The sequence below is a fragment of the Lucilia sericata genome, unplaced genomic scaffold (genome assembly GCF_015586225.1).
Source record: "Lucilia sericata isolate MDLA Ls3-8-SP2 unplaced genomic scaffold, ASM1558622v1 Contig000000F_arrow, whole genome shotgun sequence".
Taxonomy (NCBI): domain Eukaryota; kingdom Metazoa; phylum Arthropoda; class Insecta; order Diptera; family Calliphoridae; genus Lucilia; species Lucilia sericata.
The window spans coordinates 3,130,788-3,152,097 of record NW_023994042.1 but is presented as its reverse complement, the minus strand read 5'-3'; the positions used below and the strand labels follow the sequence as shown (position 1 = coordinate 3,152,097).

Genomic DNA, 21,310 nt, shown 5'->3' with positions numbered 1-21,310 from the left:
ACACCTCGGCTATGTTAAATTTTTAAAACGATCCTATTTCTTCATTTGAGTTCCGATTTAAAAAAAATTTCGTATATAGAATCTCCTCATCGAGCACTATAAAAAATGTTGTCGTAGCAGTAAATTATCTCTTATAGTTTAGGAGATATTCGCATTTGAATATTAAAATTTTAAAATTTTTACCGTCCTTACTTTAGTTTTTTTGATAATAGCAGGTCCAAATATTTCCGATTTTCGCCATTTTTTTTTATTTGCTTAACAACAAGTTTATATACCAAGCAGTGAAAGAATTATGTAAAAATCATGACTGAGTCCAAAGTTATAGGCATTTAAATTTAAAAAATTAAAAAAAGGCGATTTTTTGTCATTTTTTTGGGAAAAAAGTATCTTTTTCTTTTTAAGTTATCTAAAAAGTTTCTAAGAAGATGTATATAGAATTTATACTTTTTGGAAAGCTGACTTTACATAAAATACGATAAATGAAACAAAACCTAAAAATTTTTGATACCGAGGGGACCAGGTCCATCCAAAAAAACCCTATTTTTTATGGAAAATTAAATTTTGAGCAAAAATTCTCAAATCGCATAGTCGATATCAAATTATAGTGACCTGTTTTATATGACCCAATAAGTTCTTAATCATTTTGTAACGGGTTTCGATAACCCCGCCCCTGGTATGGATATAATAGGCAAAAAACCAAAAAATCCCATTTTTGGGATTTTTTAAAACTTTTTTGGGAATTCCGGAATTTCTAATAAGAAAATTCGAAATTTTTATTTAATTTTGGATTTTGAGTAAAAAAATCTACCTAACTGTAAAATTTCATCAAAAAATATTCATAAATAAAATTTTTATTGCAATTTGAAAAATTTGTATCTTCGCAAAAACTGAATAAAAAACATTTTTTAATTTTTTTTAAAAAAAGTATTCCGCGAATTTTTTAATTTTCAAAAATTATATACAGTTTTGAAAAATAGACAAAATTACCTTTCCATTGATATATAACATGCCTACCTAATGTTTTTTAAGTGACAAATTAATTAGGGAAAACTCAACATCTTTTAGAAAATTTGCCTAGCACTATTATTTTCATCCATAAGGTTAACTCTTAAATTTGTTACATATATGGATGAAAATAATAGTGCTAGGTAAATTTTCTAAAAGATGTTGAGTTTTCCCTAATTAATTTGTCACTTAAAAAACATTTTTTATAGTGCTCGATGAGGAGATTCTATATACGAAATTTTTTTTAAATCGGAACTCAAATGAAGAAATAGGATCGTTTTAAAAATTTAACATAGCCGAGGTGTCCTAATTTGAGGACCCCCCGCCGGGCCCCTGGTTGGCCTATAAGGTCCAAATTCAAAACCTAAACTCGACAACACCTCCTCTTTGTGCATACCAAATTTCATTAAAATCGGATTAACCGTTTAGAAGTTACCGAATTATTTCCCTCTTTTTTTTTTCCTATACCACTGTGTGTTGTTGTTTTTTAGTTTTCATTTTGTCATAAACAAAATAAATGTACTCACTCTCTTGTACATTCATACTAACATTTACTCAATACGCATATTTTCAAGAGAAATTCAAGATTTAACAAAACAATTTTTTAATGAGAGTTTAGTTGATCTGAAACTTTTAAACGAATCGTTTTGATCGCAGATTGTTACGGAAAGTGACTTAATGAGTGACACTCGCGATTGTTTAGTGTGATCAATATTCGTTGTCTTGAACAAAATCCATACATAGAAAGGAATAATTAATAATATAATCAGTGCTAAGGAATGCATTTAATTTAAAAATATTGAACAACAACAATAACAACATGCTTATTTCTTAACACAAGTGTAATTAAAAAGATGAAAAAAACAAAAAGAATGTGTTAATTTGAATAATTCTAATAAAAATTAGGCAGTAAAAAGTGAATCAGTAAATAAATAGAAAAAATTAACAACAAAAATTATAAGAAAATAATTCAAAAATAAATAAATAATTGTTTAATAAGTAGTATTTATAACAATAAAAATATTAATCCAAGCTTTTTACCTCGTCATAATTAATGAGCACGAGTTAAAGCTTTTGTCGCAAAGCCCACTTATAAGTGTATGAGTGAGAAATTTGTTTAAAAAATAAATAATTAATTTATACACATACATATGTATGTATAATTCTTGGGCAAGAATTTAAAACTTAAACAACCTCTGAAACGAGTACTAAACTTCAGTGGATAATATATAACATGTATGTATACGTACCTAGTTATACATTCTTACATGCATACATACATATGTACATATATGTATTTATATTAAATGTTTTTTTATATAAAAGAATAAACAAAAATTCAATAAATTTATATATGATTTAGTTGTATGTAGTACTTATATTTACTATAATCAATACTATATGTATATACTATGTATGTACATGTTCGTATATAAGAAAACGCATTTTTAAATCACTATCACAAAAAGGTCTCTTTTGCAATAAAACAACTTCTTTGTTCTTACTAAAAATAAATGAAATAAAATTTCCAGAATTCAAAGGATTCTTTATCTTTTATTTGCAATATTTTCAATTGCTCATTTTTACAGCAAGGTATCATCTACATAGGTATATATGTATATTAACATTGATTGGAATTTTTGAGGAGTGCCTAAGGACGGACAAATCTTAAACAATTTTCAATACGAAGTAAACTATTTATACCCTACACTACTTTAGTGGGGAGGGTATATTGGGTTTGTGCTGATGTTTGTAACGCACAATAATATTGGTCCTGTACCCACCTTAAAGTATACCAATCGGCTTAGAATCATTTTCTGAGTCGATTTTCTGAGATCGGTCCATTATTTCATCTAGCCCCATACAGCTGAACCCCTGAACAGGGCTTGTAAACGTTGTAATCAAACTACAGAACGCAATTTTGATGATAATTCAATGAAATTTGGCACATTATCTTCTATAGTACCGGAGATAAAGCCTATTGGAAATGGTTAACATCGGTCCATTATTTCACCTAGCCCCCAACCCGACGAATAGGGCTTTTAAATTCATAATTATGTTTAATATACTCGTATTTCAACAAAAAGTTGCAAAATCAAGTGCTATACTAGCCTTGATGACTCTCATGAATTTTATAATTATAGGGTCTCAATTAACCATAGCACCTATACAAAGCCCTCTTCAAAATTTGACTTAAATGTCCACAATTTTATTCAACAATAAATGGCTTAAGTATATCTGAGGCAAGGTACAATTCAACTACAATGCTTTATTATGAAAACAAAATCACATTTCATTTTTGTATCAGGTGTAGGGTATTATATGGTCGGCCTCGCCCGACTATAATTTTTTACTTGTTTTTTTATAAAAATAATAAAATTCGACAAAATAATTTGTTTTAAGAAATAACTCTCTAACTCAAATTCTGTATAGTTCGTTCCATAATTGACCGAAGCCTCAATAAAAGGCCCTCTCGGTATGTGGTAATAAAATCCAAAGGGATCAATCCATAATGTAAAGTCCTGTTAAATTTGCGACACTTTAAGAGTGTTAATTCAGTTATACCGAAATTTAAAAATAAACATTTCCCTCTAAATTCGATGAAAAAGCCCTTTCAGTTAAAAATATATGTAGTAAATCTCTTTATGTACTATTACTTCAAATATCTCGCTTATATTGGTTCTCAAGATGAAGCTCTTAAAATTTAAAAGCCTAACAGAAGTTTTTAGTCAAAAACATTAAAAATGTGATTTGTTTTTTGTAATAAAGCACTGTATGTATGTATGTATGTATGTATGTATGTATGTATGTATGTATGTATGTATGTATGTATGTATGTATGTATGTATGTATGTATGTATGTATGTATGTATGTATGTATGTATGTATGTATGTATGTATGTATGTATGTATGTATGTCAATTATCGGGGTAAGGTTTTACGAGCCACCGAAATACCTAATAGTATAAATATTCTTAGTACGGGTTCACACTGAGTAAATTTTTGAATTTGTGGGAGATATAAGATGGAAAAAAACATCAATTTTCTTTATTCCCTCTCTCGTGGGAGAGTGAAGAAGAAAGAAATAGCATTCATCTTCATTCCCCCACTTGGAAAATAAAAAAAATTGTGCAACAAGAGATTAGTGAAAGTCATGAATTCACATCAAGTTTTGCAAATTTCGAAATATCGTTCTAATTGAACGTTTTACAGATCAGAAAAGTAAATCGGCCCTCAATTTAATAATAGTCAACATCTAAAAGAAAAGATTCATAGAATTCCATAGAATATAATACCGAAAATTTATTTTAAAAAGCGGTTACGGGAACACTATAGCTTATAGCATCATATGGGTTTAGAGTTTACAATCTTTGGACGTTCAAGCCATGTATGTATGGGGGACTATGTATGGGGGCTCGTTTCAAATGAGGTTCGATCATTACAAAAATTGTCAATATAATTTCAACTTGTAAAAAACTATGTTGTTGTATTTCAAAATATATTACTACAATAAAAAAACTAACTTTTGTTTTAGACCAGTCACAACAAATTCGCCTAAGGAGAAATATTTATTACCGTATAATACTTATACGAGGGTCTGTCGATAAATTTCAAATATTGATTTATAATAAAAATTTAAATTATGGACAGAATGTTAGGACCAGCCGGTCTCGTTATAAAAAATAAACCTATCGATTACCAATAAAAATGTTATACATTTTAACCTGACGAACGTAAAACCATTTGTTGCAACAAGAGCAGAATTAAAAATATGGGTGAGAAAAAGATCCTATAGGGTTACCCTAACAAGAGCAGGACGAGAATCCTTCTCAAAATGAGCAATTTTTAGGTTAGTTTGTAGCTACGTTTTCTGAGTATACATAAACCAACCAAAACCTAGACAATCATTACTGAATAGGAAACGGTAAAATTAGCTTCCATTAACTACTAGTATTTTTTCGAAATTTCCGGCAAATGAGCGATAGATTGTATTATGGACTTATCGAGACACCCTCGTATATTCTAATAATTTGTTATTTAATTCTGATTGACAATTTCATTTGTGTATATTTACAAGGTCACTTAAATTAAAAAAAATTTGCAGTTAAAAACATGAACGTACTCATGCGTACCCCCACATGTGTATGAATTTATACAAATTTTAATGAGGAAATAATAAAACAATAGAAATAAATTTGCACATTTTTCAAGATAGCAATGATTGCTTATGAAAGAACATAGGGACTTAAAATAAATAAAAATCTTATGTTACAATAACAGGTATGAGAACCACAACGCGAGTTCTATGACATTATCACTGCACTCAAACCCGTTGGGTAAAATACTTACCAAAACCCAAAATCGTTTAAGTCTACACAGAGCAGATGCTATTTTGAAAAATATCCCAGTAAAAATACATACTTTCTTTTCAATGACTACTACATACCATCTGCATTACTTTTAAGTACGTTTTTAATAACTTACAGTACTTCATTTTGAGTTTTGTCTTTTGATCACACGCTAGCACTGTTTTTTACACACACAGAAAGTAAAAAGTTTTTCTGTGCGAAATGCACAATAAAATACTAACAAAGCAGTGGTGATCGTGTTAAAATAATGAGTTAAAATGTTTATGAATAACTTATGACTTTTCAATGTAGCGTTTGCTGGGTAACATAATCGACTTCCTTGTACTATTGTGTTCTTCATGTCGCTGATCAATTTTCTAAAAGAGTCTGATGTTAGTAAACAAAATAAATTTCTATGAAATATACACACAGTAAATTACACGGCCTTATTTACTTTGTTATTTAAAATATTTTAAGATTATTTTATTGTGATAATTGAAAAATATAAGCAAACATAATAAATATCCTTGCATTTGTTTGTGGAAAATGCAATCAAAAAATCTATTTGAAAATGTAATCGCATTTTTGTTTTTGAACATCTTGACAGAAAACTAAAGTATAAATCCTTATAAATAATAGTAATTGCTGGCATTTGAATTGCGAAAGTGCCTTATCAGTTTTTGTTAATTTATTTACAATATTTTATGAACAAATACTATATTATAACAAGTTTCAATAGAGAAACTACATATTAACCATGAAATTCGAGTATACAACTAATACTTTTATAACTTTATTATCTTCTTTTTAGGGTTTTAAATGTTTAAAGCTTTTTTCAATTCCAAAAAATCGGTCAAACAGAGATAAATTGTTAATTTCCCATCCAAATATCATTAAAATGTGGCAAAACATCATTAGAATAGGCTAAATTAGAAAATGTTTTGAACCGAAATATATGGAAATTTTTTCTTTAGATTTTTCACAGTACTTACACACATGATTCACAAAAATAAAAAATATTTGCTGTAACCTAATCAAAATGTTTATGCAAAATAAGTGTTATTTGACCAAATCAGTAAACTTTTGCATCTTTTGTGGATTTTTAAGTATGTACTTACATTTGTATGTTCATTGTAATGGCATTTAGTTCTTGAAATTTGGCATTAAAATTTCCCCCATGAAAACCCCTATTATATTCGAAAATATTCTAAAACAGTTAATGACATTTTATTATCTCACTGCCGTTGTTATTATTAAATGTTTTAATGTATTTGTTAAATGTATTTCAGCTTTTATTTTTATACCCTACGTTGTTTTTTTTTTTTTGCAATACAAAGAACTCTCACAAACTTTAACAATCTGTGTTTAATTTAAAAATGTTCCGCAAACAAAGAAGTTTAAGCCCATAAATTTTCAACTTGTTTGAGAGAAATACAATTGAAAAATCAATGAAATTTTTATGTACATATGTCTTGATTAACGACCTAACACGAGATTGAGCTGAAAATCGGTTTCGAAAAATCTAAATAAAATAAAAATGACGGTTCACAGTGAAAAACTTTTGCTCAACTTTTAGGATTTTGTATAACAAAGAATAAAGAAGATGATATTTTTTCTTTTTTTCTCCCCCGCAAATTGAAAAAGTTGCTTAATGTGGTCCGACAAAAACTAAATGTAATTTTGAAAAACATAAAAAAGCATTTCGGAGAAATTATTTCAGATTTAATATGGCTATTTCCAAAATGTCGAATGCGCCACTCAAACTGATAAAAAGGTCAAAATAAAATCAATTTTTATTTTGACAACAGGCGTTACTTTAAGCTTTTAATTAGCCCTATAACTGGTGCAAAGTTTATTTTTCAGACATTTTTCTATTTCAAGAAAATTAAAAAAACAGGGTATTCTAATTGAAGTTGTTTTTTTTTTGGACAACAATTCAAACGCCGATTTCAGAAAAAATATTGTTAAATGATGTCTCTTTAATATCGTTTTAATGTTACTCAAAATTTGTTGACACTTTTTTTAAGTAAGAAAATACATACTTAAAGCAATTTATTGATTAAAATAAAAATTTGGTGTTATATAAGTTAAATATGGACCAATCCTCATAAAATTTGTTCATTGCATATGCCTAATTTTAACACAATACTAGTGTTTATAAGTGAGTTATGGACTTTTAAGTAATTTGATGAAAATTACTTTGTATGGGGGATATACATCGAAATATTGGTCATTTATCCACAAAAGTATTTGTTTGGTATTGAAAATGAGCAATATCAGTTTCACGATTTCACCTAGTCCGATTTCACCTTCAGAAAATAACTTTAACGCTCACAATTGGATTAAAAATGCAAGTATAGCAATGAAATTTTGTTTTTTAAAACCAAAATCCCACATACAATTGCCTATTACCCATCTTGTAGAATATCGTTTATTTATGCAGACCTAAACCTATATATTGGACCACGTTTTAAAGCTAACTTTGATTTACATTATTTCACTTGTGTTAGTTTTGATTTTTATACCAAAAATTAATCTTGCATCGAAAAAAGTTTACATTTTTGATAAAAAAATTAAATTATGTATATGTATGTACATACCCAGCAAAAACTTACAATGAAAAGTAAGGGGTTAAAATTCTAAATTTTACTTCCACAATAGCATTTTAAGTCATTATTTTAACACGGGGATTACATTGGAGGCAAGTACTTATTACATGATAAATTATATGTAAGTTATGACTAGACTAATGCAGACGGTATGAAGTATTCACTGAAAAGTAAGTTGTTAATAAGTACAAGTCATTATCATGTTTTTGCTGGGTATGTATGAAAGACTTTAGAATGGTAATTTTTTGTAGTACTTGGTTCGACTTATGCAGTATTATACATAGTAAATGATATTTATGTAGTACTTCTTACTAATTAGACGACTAGTTTCAATTCATCCTCTATGAGATGATTCAGTAAATATGAAAATTTTTGCTGTAATGATTTAAAAAAAAAAAAAAAATACCAAAAAATCATACGTGATCTACATTAAACTAAAAAAAATAGATTTTTTTATTTGATGACTTCCGAGTGAATCATTTAATACTTTTATTAAAGTTAATAACAACTTTGCGTAAAATAATTAAAATTTTTATAACAATTTAAATAAATGCTTAACTTTTTTCAGAGGAAAAAGATTAAAACAATTAAATAGGAATTTATAATATAAAAACAAATACAATATATTTTTGGATTATCTTTATTTCTTGCGCAGATGAATTTCACGAGGCTATTAATTTCATATTAAACAAGTGAGAGTGTTATATTCGGCTGTGCCGAATCTTACATACCCACCATCAAACCGTATGCCTTAAAAGGAATGCTAATTATGAACTGATCCACATAAAATTTGGTAAAGAGATTTCTTCTCGCAAGAAACTTACTTGTGTAGAATTTTTTCGCTATACTCGTATTTTTGAGCCAGTAATGAGCTTTAATGTAATTTTCTGAAGGGGCCCTTATATGAGGGGTAGGGTAATTTATGGGCCGATCCTCAAAAAATTTGGTAGGAAGATTTTGGATCATACGAAACTGTCGAATTTCATTGCTATACTCGTACTTTTAAAACAGATATGCCCAGAGCCCCGATACAAGTGGACCCTTAACGGGCTCTCTGAAAACGTGGACCGATATTGCTCATCTCCAATACCAAATACCTATATAGAATATTTGTGGAAATTTTCAATCCTCTAGCTCGTTTCGTTCGGACTCTATCTTGCATTCAACAGACAGACAGACATGGCTAGATCGTCTTAGAATTTAATAAGGATCCTGAATATATATGCTTATGTGGGTCTATGACCAATATTTCGATGTGTTACAAACGGAATGATAAAATCAATATACCCACCATCTTTTTTGATGGTGGGTATATAAATACTGATTATGAAACATAAAGTTAAACCCCCTTAGACTGGCTAAGTAACTGTATAAGAATAATCCAATATTTAGCATAGCTCTATGGAAAAATGTTTGTGCTCAGCTTCTTCTTTCATTATGATTTTTTCATACTGTCAACCGTAATAAATGCAGATCGGTTTTGATATATTATTCTTTCTTAAGGGCTTAATAAAAAAATTTTGGATTTTAAAACTTACTTTAAAAAATCTAATGCAATATTCGTGCATTACGAATATCACATTTATTGCTTCAGAATAATATCGTGTTTGTTTGTTTTTGTGGAAGTTTCTCAAGAAAGTTATCAACATCACTGAACGTTTGTGCGCGTATTTATCGTTTAAATGAAATGAACTCTTTGTATAAATCAAGCTTGTGATAAAAAGATATACACAGTAAAATATGAATTTTGTAATTATATGATTTTGTATTCTCAGAAATAATGCATACAGTATGATTTAAACAGTAAAGAAGATAATTGTAGGTCCATAAAATATATAAAAAAATTAATATTAAAAGAAGTAACTTGGAATTGTTAAAATGTATGTCTAATGGCCTAAATGCAAGAGATCATTTAAAACAAATTACATCTATGATTAGTCTTTTTCACTTAAACAAATGCTTAATAGTGTCTGGTGGACCACCAGTATACGGTTGAAGAGTTTTAGTTAGGGTTTATCAGCGGAAAAATTTTCCCGGAATAATATTTTTCAGAAATCTCTTTGGCGGAAAATTTTAGTTTATACATTGGGTATAACTCTCCTTTTAATTCTATAATTTATGATATATGTCTTTTGGTCAACAAATGTATAGTTATGGAGTTATAGACCTTCGAAGTTAAATATATATATGATCAATATCTTCTCTATTTATGAAGCCATCCGGACAATATATATATATATATATATATATATATATATATATATATATATATATATATATATAAAACAAACTGTGCTTTTTATATTAACCTTTGTTAATAAAAGTTCTGTTATATCAAAAATTCATTCATAAGAAGGTACCGATTTATGTATATTGAGTAAATTGCGATTTTTCTGGGTAAATATTCGGAAATGGGTATGTAGCGCTGGACCCGAACAATTTTTTAAAATTTTTTGGGTAATGAAATGTTGTATTTGTAAACCCAAAAAAAAAAAAAATACAAAATTTTGTAGGTAAACATTCGAAAATTGGATGATAAGCGGCGCAGGCGAAAAATTATTTAAAATTTTTTTTGTCACAGTCTCTCTTTACTATTTTTAAACTTAAATACCATCCCCATTTATTAAGACATTAGCACATATCTATACATCAAATGAAAGCTTGAAATCTTTTCTACAATTTTCTCGATATTTATCGGTACCATTATATCGATGGATTTATGAAATAACGGCACTTTCATCAAAAAACTCTATATAAAAATACTTTTTGTCTTTGAAAAGGCTCTTTCTAACGATATATATATTGTCAGGATCGGTTCATAATTAGAGAAGATATTGAATATATATAAATTTTACTTTGAAGGTCTATAACTCCAAAACTATACATTTGTTGACCAAAAGACACATATCACAAGTCATAGAATTGAAAACTTTATACGTGGTATAAATTTTTTCAAGATCGGAGAGTTATACTTATAATATATTTAAGCCTTCCATTTAAAGATTTCTTTGAAATATACAATAAAAATATATTAGTATTTGTATCGTATTTATATATGTATAGGATATGTGTTGAAAAACCCTGCAAAAATAGAGACTACTCCGCGGCGCGTGTAAATAGTAGTCCTAAAAAAAATCCAAGTATATGGAAAAAATATAATCCATTTAACATTATGATGTCCTAATCGAAAAACTACCACATTGCTAAAATTATGGGAGAACATGATCCGCAACATGACCCCATGTAATGCAGGCTATGGACCATGTTGTTTTCCAAAAAAAATAAACATGATCCATGCTTGCATTACATTTGACTATTTAACGGATCATGTACTGCAATAATATTTACAGAGGAGTAGTTTTTGGATTACCTAAATGGATCATCTACTTCAACAAATTTTGCAGGGAATAAGTTTTAAAACCACAAAAAAATTAATTTAAACAAAATAAGTGCTTCAAAACCACAATTATTTTGCATTTATGTTTTATACAGAAATATTTATTAAACACATGTATAAATAAAATCCAAATAAAGCAATGACGTATTTCATCCAACGAGAACAAATTTAAATCCACATTCATACATACATATATACATTAGGGTGGCATCAAAATTAAAGTTGTAGATGTACGCACCGAAAATTAAAATTTAGTTCATTCTAAGATAGTAATTTTCAAAATGTTTCTCCTGACGTCAATATTTGGTGAGCTGGATCAAAGGATATAAAGGCCTTTTTTGAGGTTTTTATATTTGGACTAAAATTTTGAGGTGTCTTAAAATCAATTAAAATTTAATTTTAGTTGGGAACATTGACACCTTTAGTTAGTTAGTTTGAAAGGAGGATGTATATACATCAAATCCGAAGAAATACACCTAGGCCTCTATCGGGCCTGTTGTGCGCTGCTTAACCAGTGCCTCAGGTGGGAATCGAACCCACCACCTCCGGCCTACCAGACTAGAACACTAACCACTAACCTACCGGAGGCCACACATTGACACCTTATTTTTGCTACATATAAAAGGAACCACCCTAATGTATATATGTATGGATGTTTTGAAAATGTTACTCGTCATTAAATGTTAACAAACAACTTAAAATAATTTTTAAATTTAGGTCTCGTTCAATTTTGAACGAAAGTCATATCGTGTTTTTGTTACACCTCTCAAAATTTACCTTGATCTGTGTTTTGATGATTCTAATAAATATTTTTTACAATTTAGTATTTCTCTAAGGAATTAAGGAATTCCATTTTAAATTTAAAGCATTTTTCCCTTAGTCACCGATTTGAACATTATTGAGTACTTGGGTCAATCATGAACCAAGTTCTTCCGAATTTTAACCAAGAACCAATCTTCAAAACATTTCCTAGTGAGTTATGGTTCCCAAAAATATTGTTCTTGTCAAATTTATCGCTATAATTGCATTTTTAAGTCTGAAGGAGACCTTATTAGGGGGTAGGATCAATTATGAACCTATCCTTATAAAACTTTATAAAGAGATTTTGATTCCTGTAAAACTTTTTGAGTGTAAATTATGTACCAATTCTCATTACATTTGGTAAAAATGTATATAAACTATAAACTTGTTTTTTTTTTCGAATTCCATAGGTGTACTGGTATTTTTAAGTAAGTTATGACTTTTTTGTTCTAGGCAGTAGGCAGATCCATGATGTCCATTTTAAATACCAAATAACCTGAGTCAATGTGAAATTTCAGTCATCTAGATCTTTTCGTTCGGATTGTTTCGTGTTTCACTATGCGACAAAAATAAATACCTGGGAAGTGATGCTATTTTTCTGAAAGATGGATCCGAGTAGAACAAGAATCTGTTTTTGAAATTTCCCAAACACCTCCAAAATCTTGAGATACGGGTAAAAAACCGGTTTTTCATATCTTTAAGCACTTAAAAGTCAGTAACTTAGTTGAATCTCAACTAACTTTAAGTTTCTCAACGGATTTAGAAAGCAGAATCCGAGCCCTTTATAATGACCAGGGAAACCGAAAACATGCTCTAAAAAAAGTGTTTTAAGCGCTTTAAATATGCCGTAAAAAACTCAAAATATACTCTTAAAATTTAAAAAATATGCTCTAAAAATAAAATTTTTCATTATTTTTTAACATTGAAAAGCTCAAAAAGACAGAAATTGTAATGAAATAATAAATGTTTAGTGTCATATTTCATCCTACAAGATTTTTTATAATTGATTCACCTCATAGTTTGAAGAACTAGTTTAATAGAATTCCGTTTTACGTTCAGATAACCAAAAAATAACATGAAACCATTTGTACCCCAAAAAACATATTTCAAACGACAAAGTTTGACACATTTCTACCAATTGTATTCATAGCTTCTAAACTGACATTTTAATCGGTGTTGTCATAAATTCCAATAATTAGTTTTTTAAACTATAAAAATGGATTGGTCTCATGAAATCAAAAGTAATCGGTTTTATGTCTGATTTAAAATGTAATGCTTTATTGAACAAAAAACTATAACATTGGTTTTCATGAGAGTAATGTATTTGTTGCAGTTTTTAAGTTCTACAAACGATTTTTTTTTTTCAAAATTGTAAAATAGGCAAAAAAATTAAAAATAAAAAAATTAAATTTTATTTTTTTTAAATAAAGTTTTGAAAATGTAAAAAAAACGAAAAAAATCGAAAACATCAAAATATGCACTAAAAGAGTAAAATATGCTCTAAAAACTCGAAAATATGCCTTAAATATGCTAAAAAAGTCAAATTATGCAAAATTATGCTCTTATGGGTAAAATATACTCTAACAAATCGATGCCAAAATTCTTAAATTGGTCTGAAACGTGTAAATATCTTATCCATGAGTCCATACGAAGCACCACAAAAAACATGCATTTGCATATTTTGGTTTCCCTGATAATGACATATATGATGTTTAAGTAACCTAGAAAAATATATGTGCATTTCAATAGAATACAAACCCTCCTTCAGTTTTTGAAAAGTTTTGTATTAGGAAAGATTTCAATAATGTCGTCAATTCTTAACGGATTTTAAAAAACAAAGCGTTTTACTCATGAACAGACCTAGTTTTTAATACATTAATAAACATCACGGTTCTTATATAAAATACTTTGAAAAAACTTCTGCAAACTTAAAAAACGATGCAAAACTTAAATTAGAAATATGCTTGCCTATGAAATACACACATATTTCTCCAGGTTACTTAAACATCATATAGGTCATTTTAAAGGCCCCAGCTTCTTCTTTCTAAATCCGTTGAGAAACTTAAAATCGGTTGAAATTCAACTATGTTACTTACCTTTAAGTACTTAAAGATATGAAAAACCGGTTTTTTACCCGTATCTCAAGATTTTGGAGGTGTTTGGGAAATATTAATAACAGATTGTTGTTCTACTCGGATCCAACTTTCAGAAAAATAGCATCACTTCCCAGGTATTTCGATTTTCGTTTATTTTGTCTCACTGTGTAATAATAAAGCCAGAGAAAATTTTGAAAACTATTGGGTCCAGGGATTAAAAACATTTTTCTAAATGAGTTTTCGTTAAATATTTTTGATTTTCCTAATTATTTAACAAATTTTATTTCTAAAATTAATTGGAATAAATATACGAAATTAATAGAAGTTGATAGAAGAATTCTTTAAACTTGGAGCTGAAATTTTATGAAAGTGTTGATATGTCTATGAGAATTGCCTAAACTTTTGTCATAAAACTTTTTTTTCCAAATTTCTATACATTAAAGAAATAATGTAATGTAATTATAATTTTTTAAAATGCTGTTATGGACATGTTTTATTAAACAAATTTAAACATAATTTTCAATTGTTTCACTTTTTTAAACGAGCTTTATTGTAAATAATGAAAACCGGTTAACCGGTTTTATTAGAATTTGAGAAATAACCATCAATTGAGGCATCCATATTTAAGACACGTAAAATATACTTCTGTTTATATTCTGTTATATTTATTTAGTAGGTGAATCGTAAATATTTGCATATTTAATTAACAATATGTTATAAAATTTTCTCTCTTTAGACAAAAAAAAAGAAACATTTTGTACCAAAAATATACAAGGTAAAGAAATATAATAGGTGTAAGATCTCCATAATAGTCTTATATCTCGATTATCATAAGCTCTTTGGATTTATACTTACACATGTATATATTATTGTAATTTAAGTGAAACTTATTTGTGCAAAAACAGTTTTTAATATCCCAGCGAAAAGAAAACATAACTTTTTAGTTAGAATATTGATTTTGCCATCGAAAGATCAATAAAGTATATTAAATTATGTTCGTTTATACTTATTTAAGACACGATAGGACTCTATAGATAAGATCTAAAGGGATGATATATTCCCAAAAAATATTAAAAGGATGAGGATAGGATCGAGAAGCTTGAAATTTTTCCAAAATATTGTCTGGTGATTAGAAAGCAGAAAAAACGCCCAAGAAACGGTCTAAATTTGCTTCTGGGCAAAATATACTAACGTTTAATTTGTTCTTGCTATCTTTACCTAAACGTTTGCATTTATTGATAATACATACATACACCACATATGTATATAATATTTTTGAGAATATATGCTGAAATATAAATGTTAAGTAAATAAATATTTATCTTTTTTTCTTTCTTTCAGAAAAGAGTTCCAAGAACCCATAAAAAATAATGATAACTTAAAATTAGATTGTTGAAAAATCATATTATTCATGTTGAGTTTTAAGCAAAAAGTTCTGAATTTTATATGAATTTTGCATGAAAAAATGCATTACGATAAACAATGCAATAATTTGATTCAAAATAAAATAAATACAAATTGTACACCTTCGACAACACCAAAGGAAACTGGAAGTAGTGAAACAAAAAGCAATATCAACAGTGAAAGTATCTTATCATTTCATGTGAATACTAAGAATAGGAATACAATAAAACAACATGAAGCATCTGATATTGGAACGTACACGGAACATACATCAACAAGTTGTACATCTTCGACAGACTCTGGAGTAAATGTAAGTGATAACGACGAGATACCACCCTCGCCCACCTCCTCACACTTGCATTCGTTTCCGTCTACGTCTTCATCGTCTAGTGAAACAACAACTACGAAACCATTTAATAAACAATTTCACAAAAACAATAAAAACCCAAACCGAGATAACAATATAAACAATAGCAAAGACAACCACTTTAAAAATCACAATAATGATAATTATGATCGTGATGATGACGATGAAGACGACAACAATTCTACAAACACAGATAATAAATTAAAAAGTGAAGAGCTTCGAAAGCGACAACAACAGCAGCAGCAACAATTTTTAAAACTGGAGAACAGTAGTGATGGAGACAATAACACTCTATATCAACAAAATCAAAATGTCATTGAAAGTGAGAATGTAATAAATATTAGTCATCAACGGAATTCAACAATACCGACTCTAAGAGTATCTACCCCACCACCTCCAGAAACAACAACAACAACAGCAACCAATAACGATAAACCATCGTTAAAACACAATGAGTTCATTAACCGACCACAGCGGTCAGCATCAATATCATCATCATTGTCTATGTCATCTATTATGTCTACGCAAAGTGACGACCAACACAACCCGCCTTCAAAAACACACTACTGTAGTGGATCGCCTGTTGTCTCAATACGCAGCATTAATTCATCAACAATTATAACATCAGACTCCGATTCGGATTCTGATCTCAGTGGCGACACTGAAGGTGCGCACTCAAATTATGTGATAAAAAAGCTTGGTACTCAGGTGACTTACCCACCTAAACATCCCGCTATCCCAAATATCAACAGTGGTCACACTGTTTTAAATCAGCAAATTGTACCGAATTGCGAAAACGCTGCAGCATCACCGTTAGCGACCTTAGCAGCTATTGGTGATAGTATTGGAGCAGCTCAAGCTTTAGGCCCAATCCCATCATTATCAGCTGTTCCTCAACGCCCGCAAATCGGCAGTATAGCACTTAGTAATTCAAGTGATGTGACCTTTGGCGACAAGCACTTCTACGAAGGTCCTGTCACAATACAACAATTTCTCATCGATGGTCGTGACAAGTGGAAAGAGACAAGTGAAAAGGAAAATCCCACATTTGTAAACGATAATGGAGAAAATTGTAATAATGGTGAGTAGAGATTATGAAATCCCTCAATTATGCTTTTTAATATTAATACATATATGTATACTTGTTAATCTTTAAGATAATTTAATTATACATATTTTTTACTGTTCACTATATGTACATTAGGGATATAACTATTGGCATTTTTTGCAAATATGAAAATTGGCATAGCAAATAGAGCATTAAAAACTATGAAAAACTGCGGTATTATTTTTTCGCGGTTGCTAAAAAACTTCACGCACCAAACGTTATAAAGTTTTCCATTTCTATTTCAATTATTTTGGGAAAATACATCTTATTCTTTCGATAAGTTGTTTTTGTAATTTGAAATAAGGGAAGTATCACACTTGGAAAAAAAGTTGCAATTATTTATATAATAACCGATTCATCATCGCTCAGCTCAAACCGTTAAATCTAGAATCACTAGGTTTCATTGACATTGTATTGACCCATTAGAAGGGATTTTTGGAAACTCGAACGTTTAGGGGATAAAATGGGTAAAAAGTAGGGTGATCGATTATTCGACATTTTCCAAAAACCGGTTTTCGAATAGTTCGAATAGTTGACATTTGAAAAAAACCGGTTGACATTTTTCAAATCCAGAAAAAACCGGTTAACCGGTTTTTCATTATAAATAACAAAATCTATTTTAATTTGAAAAAATAGACGTTTATGTTTAAATTTAATTAATAAAACAGGACTTAACTGTTTTTTAACAGTTTAAAAGATTATAACTTTAGATCTAGTCGTCTAATTTACTTTATTTCTTTAATGTAAAAAATGGAAAAAAGTGGAACACTTCTGTTGAACATAAGGAACTATGTAATTCTAGCTTATTCTAAAATCCCTATTTACACAATTATCATAGTCATTCCAACACTTCCATAATATTTTAGCCGCAAATTTATTATTGTAATTGAAATATAATCTTAAGATTGATAAAATTTTATCAAACTGTTATTCCAATAAACTATACAAATAAAAATTGTTAATTAATTAGGAAAATCAAAAAAGTTTAACCAAAGGTGCATTAGAAAAATATACTCTAGTTCCTGGACTCCAATATTTTTAATATATAGACGGGCTGTATTTTTATTTACTTCAAAATTTAACTTAAGTAATCTTTGAATACAAAGCAAATTAAAAGTATTCGAAACCGGTTTTTAAAAAGTAGAAAAACCGGGTTGTTCGATATTCGAAAAATCAACATTTAGAAAAAACCGACACTGGTATAACAGAAAAAACCGGTTTTAAAACCGGTTGAAAATCCGAGTCGATCACCCTAGTAAAAAGGGGGTAGAAGTTGGTTTATTTAAGAAATTGGTCTTGGTGCGTGATGGTTTTGATTCCAAATGGCCCAAAAAAATGATATTCCTTAATTATACAACATTCATCATGTAGTGGTATGCCAAAAATATCGCAAAATATCTGCATTACTTAGAAGGTGTCTAGTAATGACTTATAAATAACATATTATGAAAGTACTTACTTTTTAGATTTGACATATTGTTTTCGAACTTTGATTTTAACACAAACTAAAACAAGTAAGAAATTATAGTCGGACGAGGCCGACCATATAATACCCTACACCTGTTACAAAAATATAATGTGATTTAGTTTTCATAATAAAGCATTTAAGTTGAATTGTACTTTGCCTCAGATATACTTAAGCCATTTATTGTTGAATAAAGTTGTCGACATTTAAGTCAAATTTTGAAGGGGACTTTGTATAAGGGCTAGGGTCAAATGACACCATATAATTATAAAATTCATGAGGGTAATCAAGGTTAGTATAGAACTTGGTTTGGAGCTTTTTGTCGAGATACGAGTATATTAAACATAATTAGGAACTTAAAAGCCCTATTCAAGGGTTCAATTGTATGGGGGCTAGGAGAAATAATGGTCCGATGTTAACCATTTTTAATAGGCTTCGTCTCCGGTATAGAATATCATGTGCCAAATTTCGTTAAATTTTCTTCAAAATTACGACCTGTAGTTTTATTACAAAGTTTACAACACCTATTCGGGGGTTCAGTTGTATGGGGGGTAGGTGAAATAATAGACCGATCTTAACCATAGGCTTCGTCCCTGGGACAATAGAAGATCATGTACCAAATTTCATTGAATTATCTTCAAAATTGCGTCCTGTAGTTTGATTAAAGGGTTTACATGGACGGACAGACGGACGGACATAACTAAATCGACTCAGAAAATATTCTATGCCGATTGGTATACTTTAAGGTGCGTTACAAACGTCAGCACAAACCCAATATACCCTCCCCCATTTAAATATTGTAGGGTATAAAAAAATATTTGTTTTTTGAAAACTAATAATATACGCAGTGAACGTATCTTCCTAGGCATTTTTTTTTTCTCAGAAACAAAACTACTTACTTAGCTCCTTATTTGCAGGCGATTCGAGTAAGTACTTACCATAAAATGCTATTGTGTTAGCAAATTTTTACATTTTAACTCCTTACTTTCTTAATGTAAGTTTTTGCTGGGACTTTAATAATGCCTTAAAGTATGACATGAAATTAATACCATTGCACAACATGCTGAAATCTTACATTTGTTTATTATATAAGTTATTGCCATAACTTATTCAATTTTGTATTTGATTTCGTGAACCAAATTTTCTAAATCTTGTACGAAAAAACAAATATTATGGAGTAGTTTTCGTGAAAACTTAAAAAGAAATAGCGAAATGAACCATATAGAGGGACTACAATATTCAAAACTCTCTTTCTAACACAACACATTCATTCTTTAACTGCCTATTTGTAAGCGGGCGTGAAAGTACTTGCCTCCAATGTCATCACCGTGTTAAAATAATGAGTTAAATTTCTAATGAAGAAGTAGTAAAAAGTTGTTTTATTAGCATTTTAGCTCATTATCAATGTAAGTTTTTCCTGGGATATATGGGCAATTTCGTGTGAAGTGACCCAACTCTAATAATCGATTTGGATGAAATTTGCGCCAATGTGATTACTATTGAATAGTAGGCCAGACACAAATTCAGCTCTATCAGTCAAGAACTGCCGGAGTTAGAGGGGGTCAAAGTTGAACTATTGGTCCTAGCAAAAGATGTCCAAAGAAGTTAGATATTTCTTCAAGGTTTCCAAAAAAAATTTTATTAATATTTTTTAGTACTTTTTATACCCTTCACCTCCGACCCTATAAAGTATATATATTCTGAATCCTTATAGATAGCGGAGTCGATTAAGCCATGTCTGTCTGTCCGTCTGTATGTCTGTCCGTCCGTCTGTGTGTTTGTTGAAATCAGTTTTCTGAAGACCTCAGATATCTTCGAGATCCAAATCTTCAATAATTTTGTCAAAGATGCTTCCGAGACAACCTCTGAAAATTTCATCAAAGAAGACAATTTTTTGCATGCTTTGATAAATATACCAAAACAACACTGCCTTTTGGAAAAAGATTTATGTTTGGATGTATGTTGGTTTTATTGCGTTGTGTATTTTGTTTTTTTTTTTTGTATTTTGTTTGGTATGTTTGGACGCTTTTGGTTACATTGCGTTGTGAATTTTGTTTTTTGTGTATTTTGTTTTGTATGTTTGGATATCTGTTGGTTTCATTGCGTTGTGTATTTTGTTTCATTGCGTTTTGTATTTTGTTTGGTATGTTTGGATGCTGTTGGTTTTATTGCGTTGTGCATTTTGTTTTTTTTTTTTTTTGTTTTATTTCGTTTGGTGTTGTTGTTGTTCCTTTTGTTTTGCTATTGCTAAAGAAATTATAGAGTCGGGAAAATGAAATATGGTGAAGGGTATATAAGATTCGGCAAATGCTTTTTTATTTTTTGCTCAAAAGAAAGCTCATACAATTTCCTTTAAGGGCTTTATAGTCGCTAAATGGGATGTGATTAGGATATCTATCATAAAAATTATTTTTTAACTCAAAAATAAGATTTGTTTCATTATTCATCACTTCATTTTCCCCTATTTTTTCAAAATAGTTTTCAAAAGAAAGCTTAGTTCATTTCCTTTAGAGCTTTGTAGTTACTATAAAGCCCTTAAAGAAAATTGTATTAGCTTTCTCTTGAGCAAAACAATTTAGAAAACAGTGAAAAAATAGCTATCTCAAACCCTTTGTCCAACTTTAACCCCTCTGACACCACCAGTTCTTGACCGATAGAACTGAAAATGTGTCTAGCCTATCCAGTAGTACTAACCTTAGTGCAAATTTC

General features: G+C 29.3%; 1 protein-coding gene across 6 annotated transcripts in view; it reads left to right on the top strand.

Moving 5' to 3' along the window:
• The first annotated feature begins 1,617 nt into the window (after window positions 1–1,617).
• LOC119599529 (peptidoglycan-recognition protein LC-like) overlaps window positions 1,618–21,310 on the top strand; it is a 33,813-nt gene continuing 14,120 nt past the window's right edge. For 2 of the 6 annotated variants that reach the window (XM_037949296.1, XM_037968258.1), the window contains exons 1-2: window positions 1,618–2,241; window positions 15,599–17,109. In XM_037949296.1, the coding sequence (XP_037805224.1) occupies window positions 15,723–17,109 (1,387 nt within the window). In that variant the 5' untranslated portion in view covers window positions 1,618–2,241; window positions 15,599–15,722. The remainder of the gene's footprint in view (window positions 2,242–15,598; window positions 17,110–21,310) is intronic. The other 4 variants (XM_037972226.1, XM_037953141.1, XM_037950056.1 and 1 more) reach the window with 3 other exon arrangements.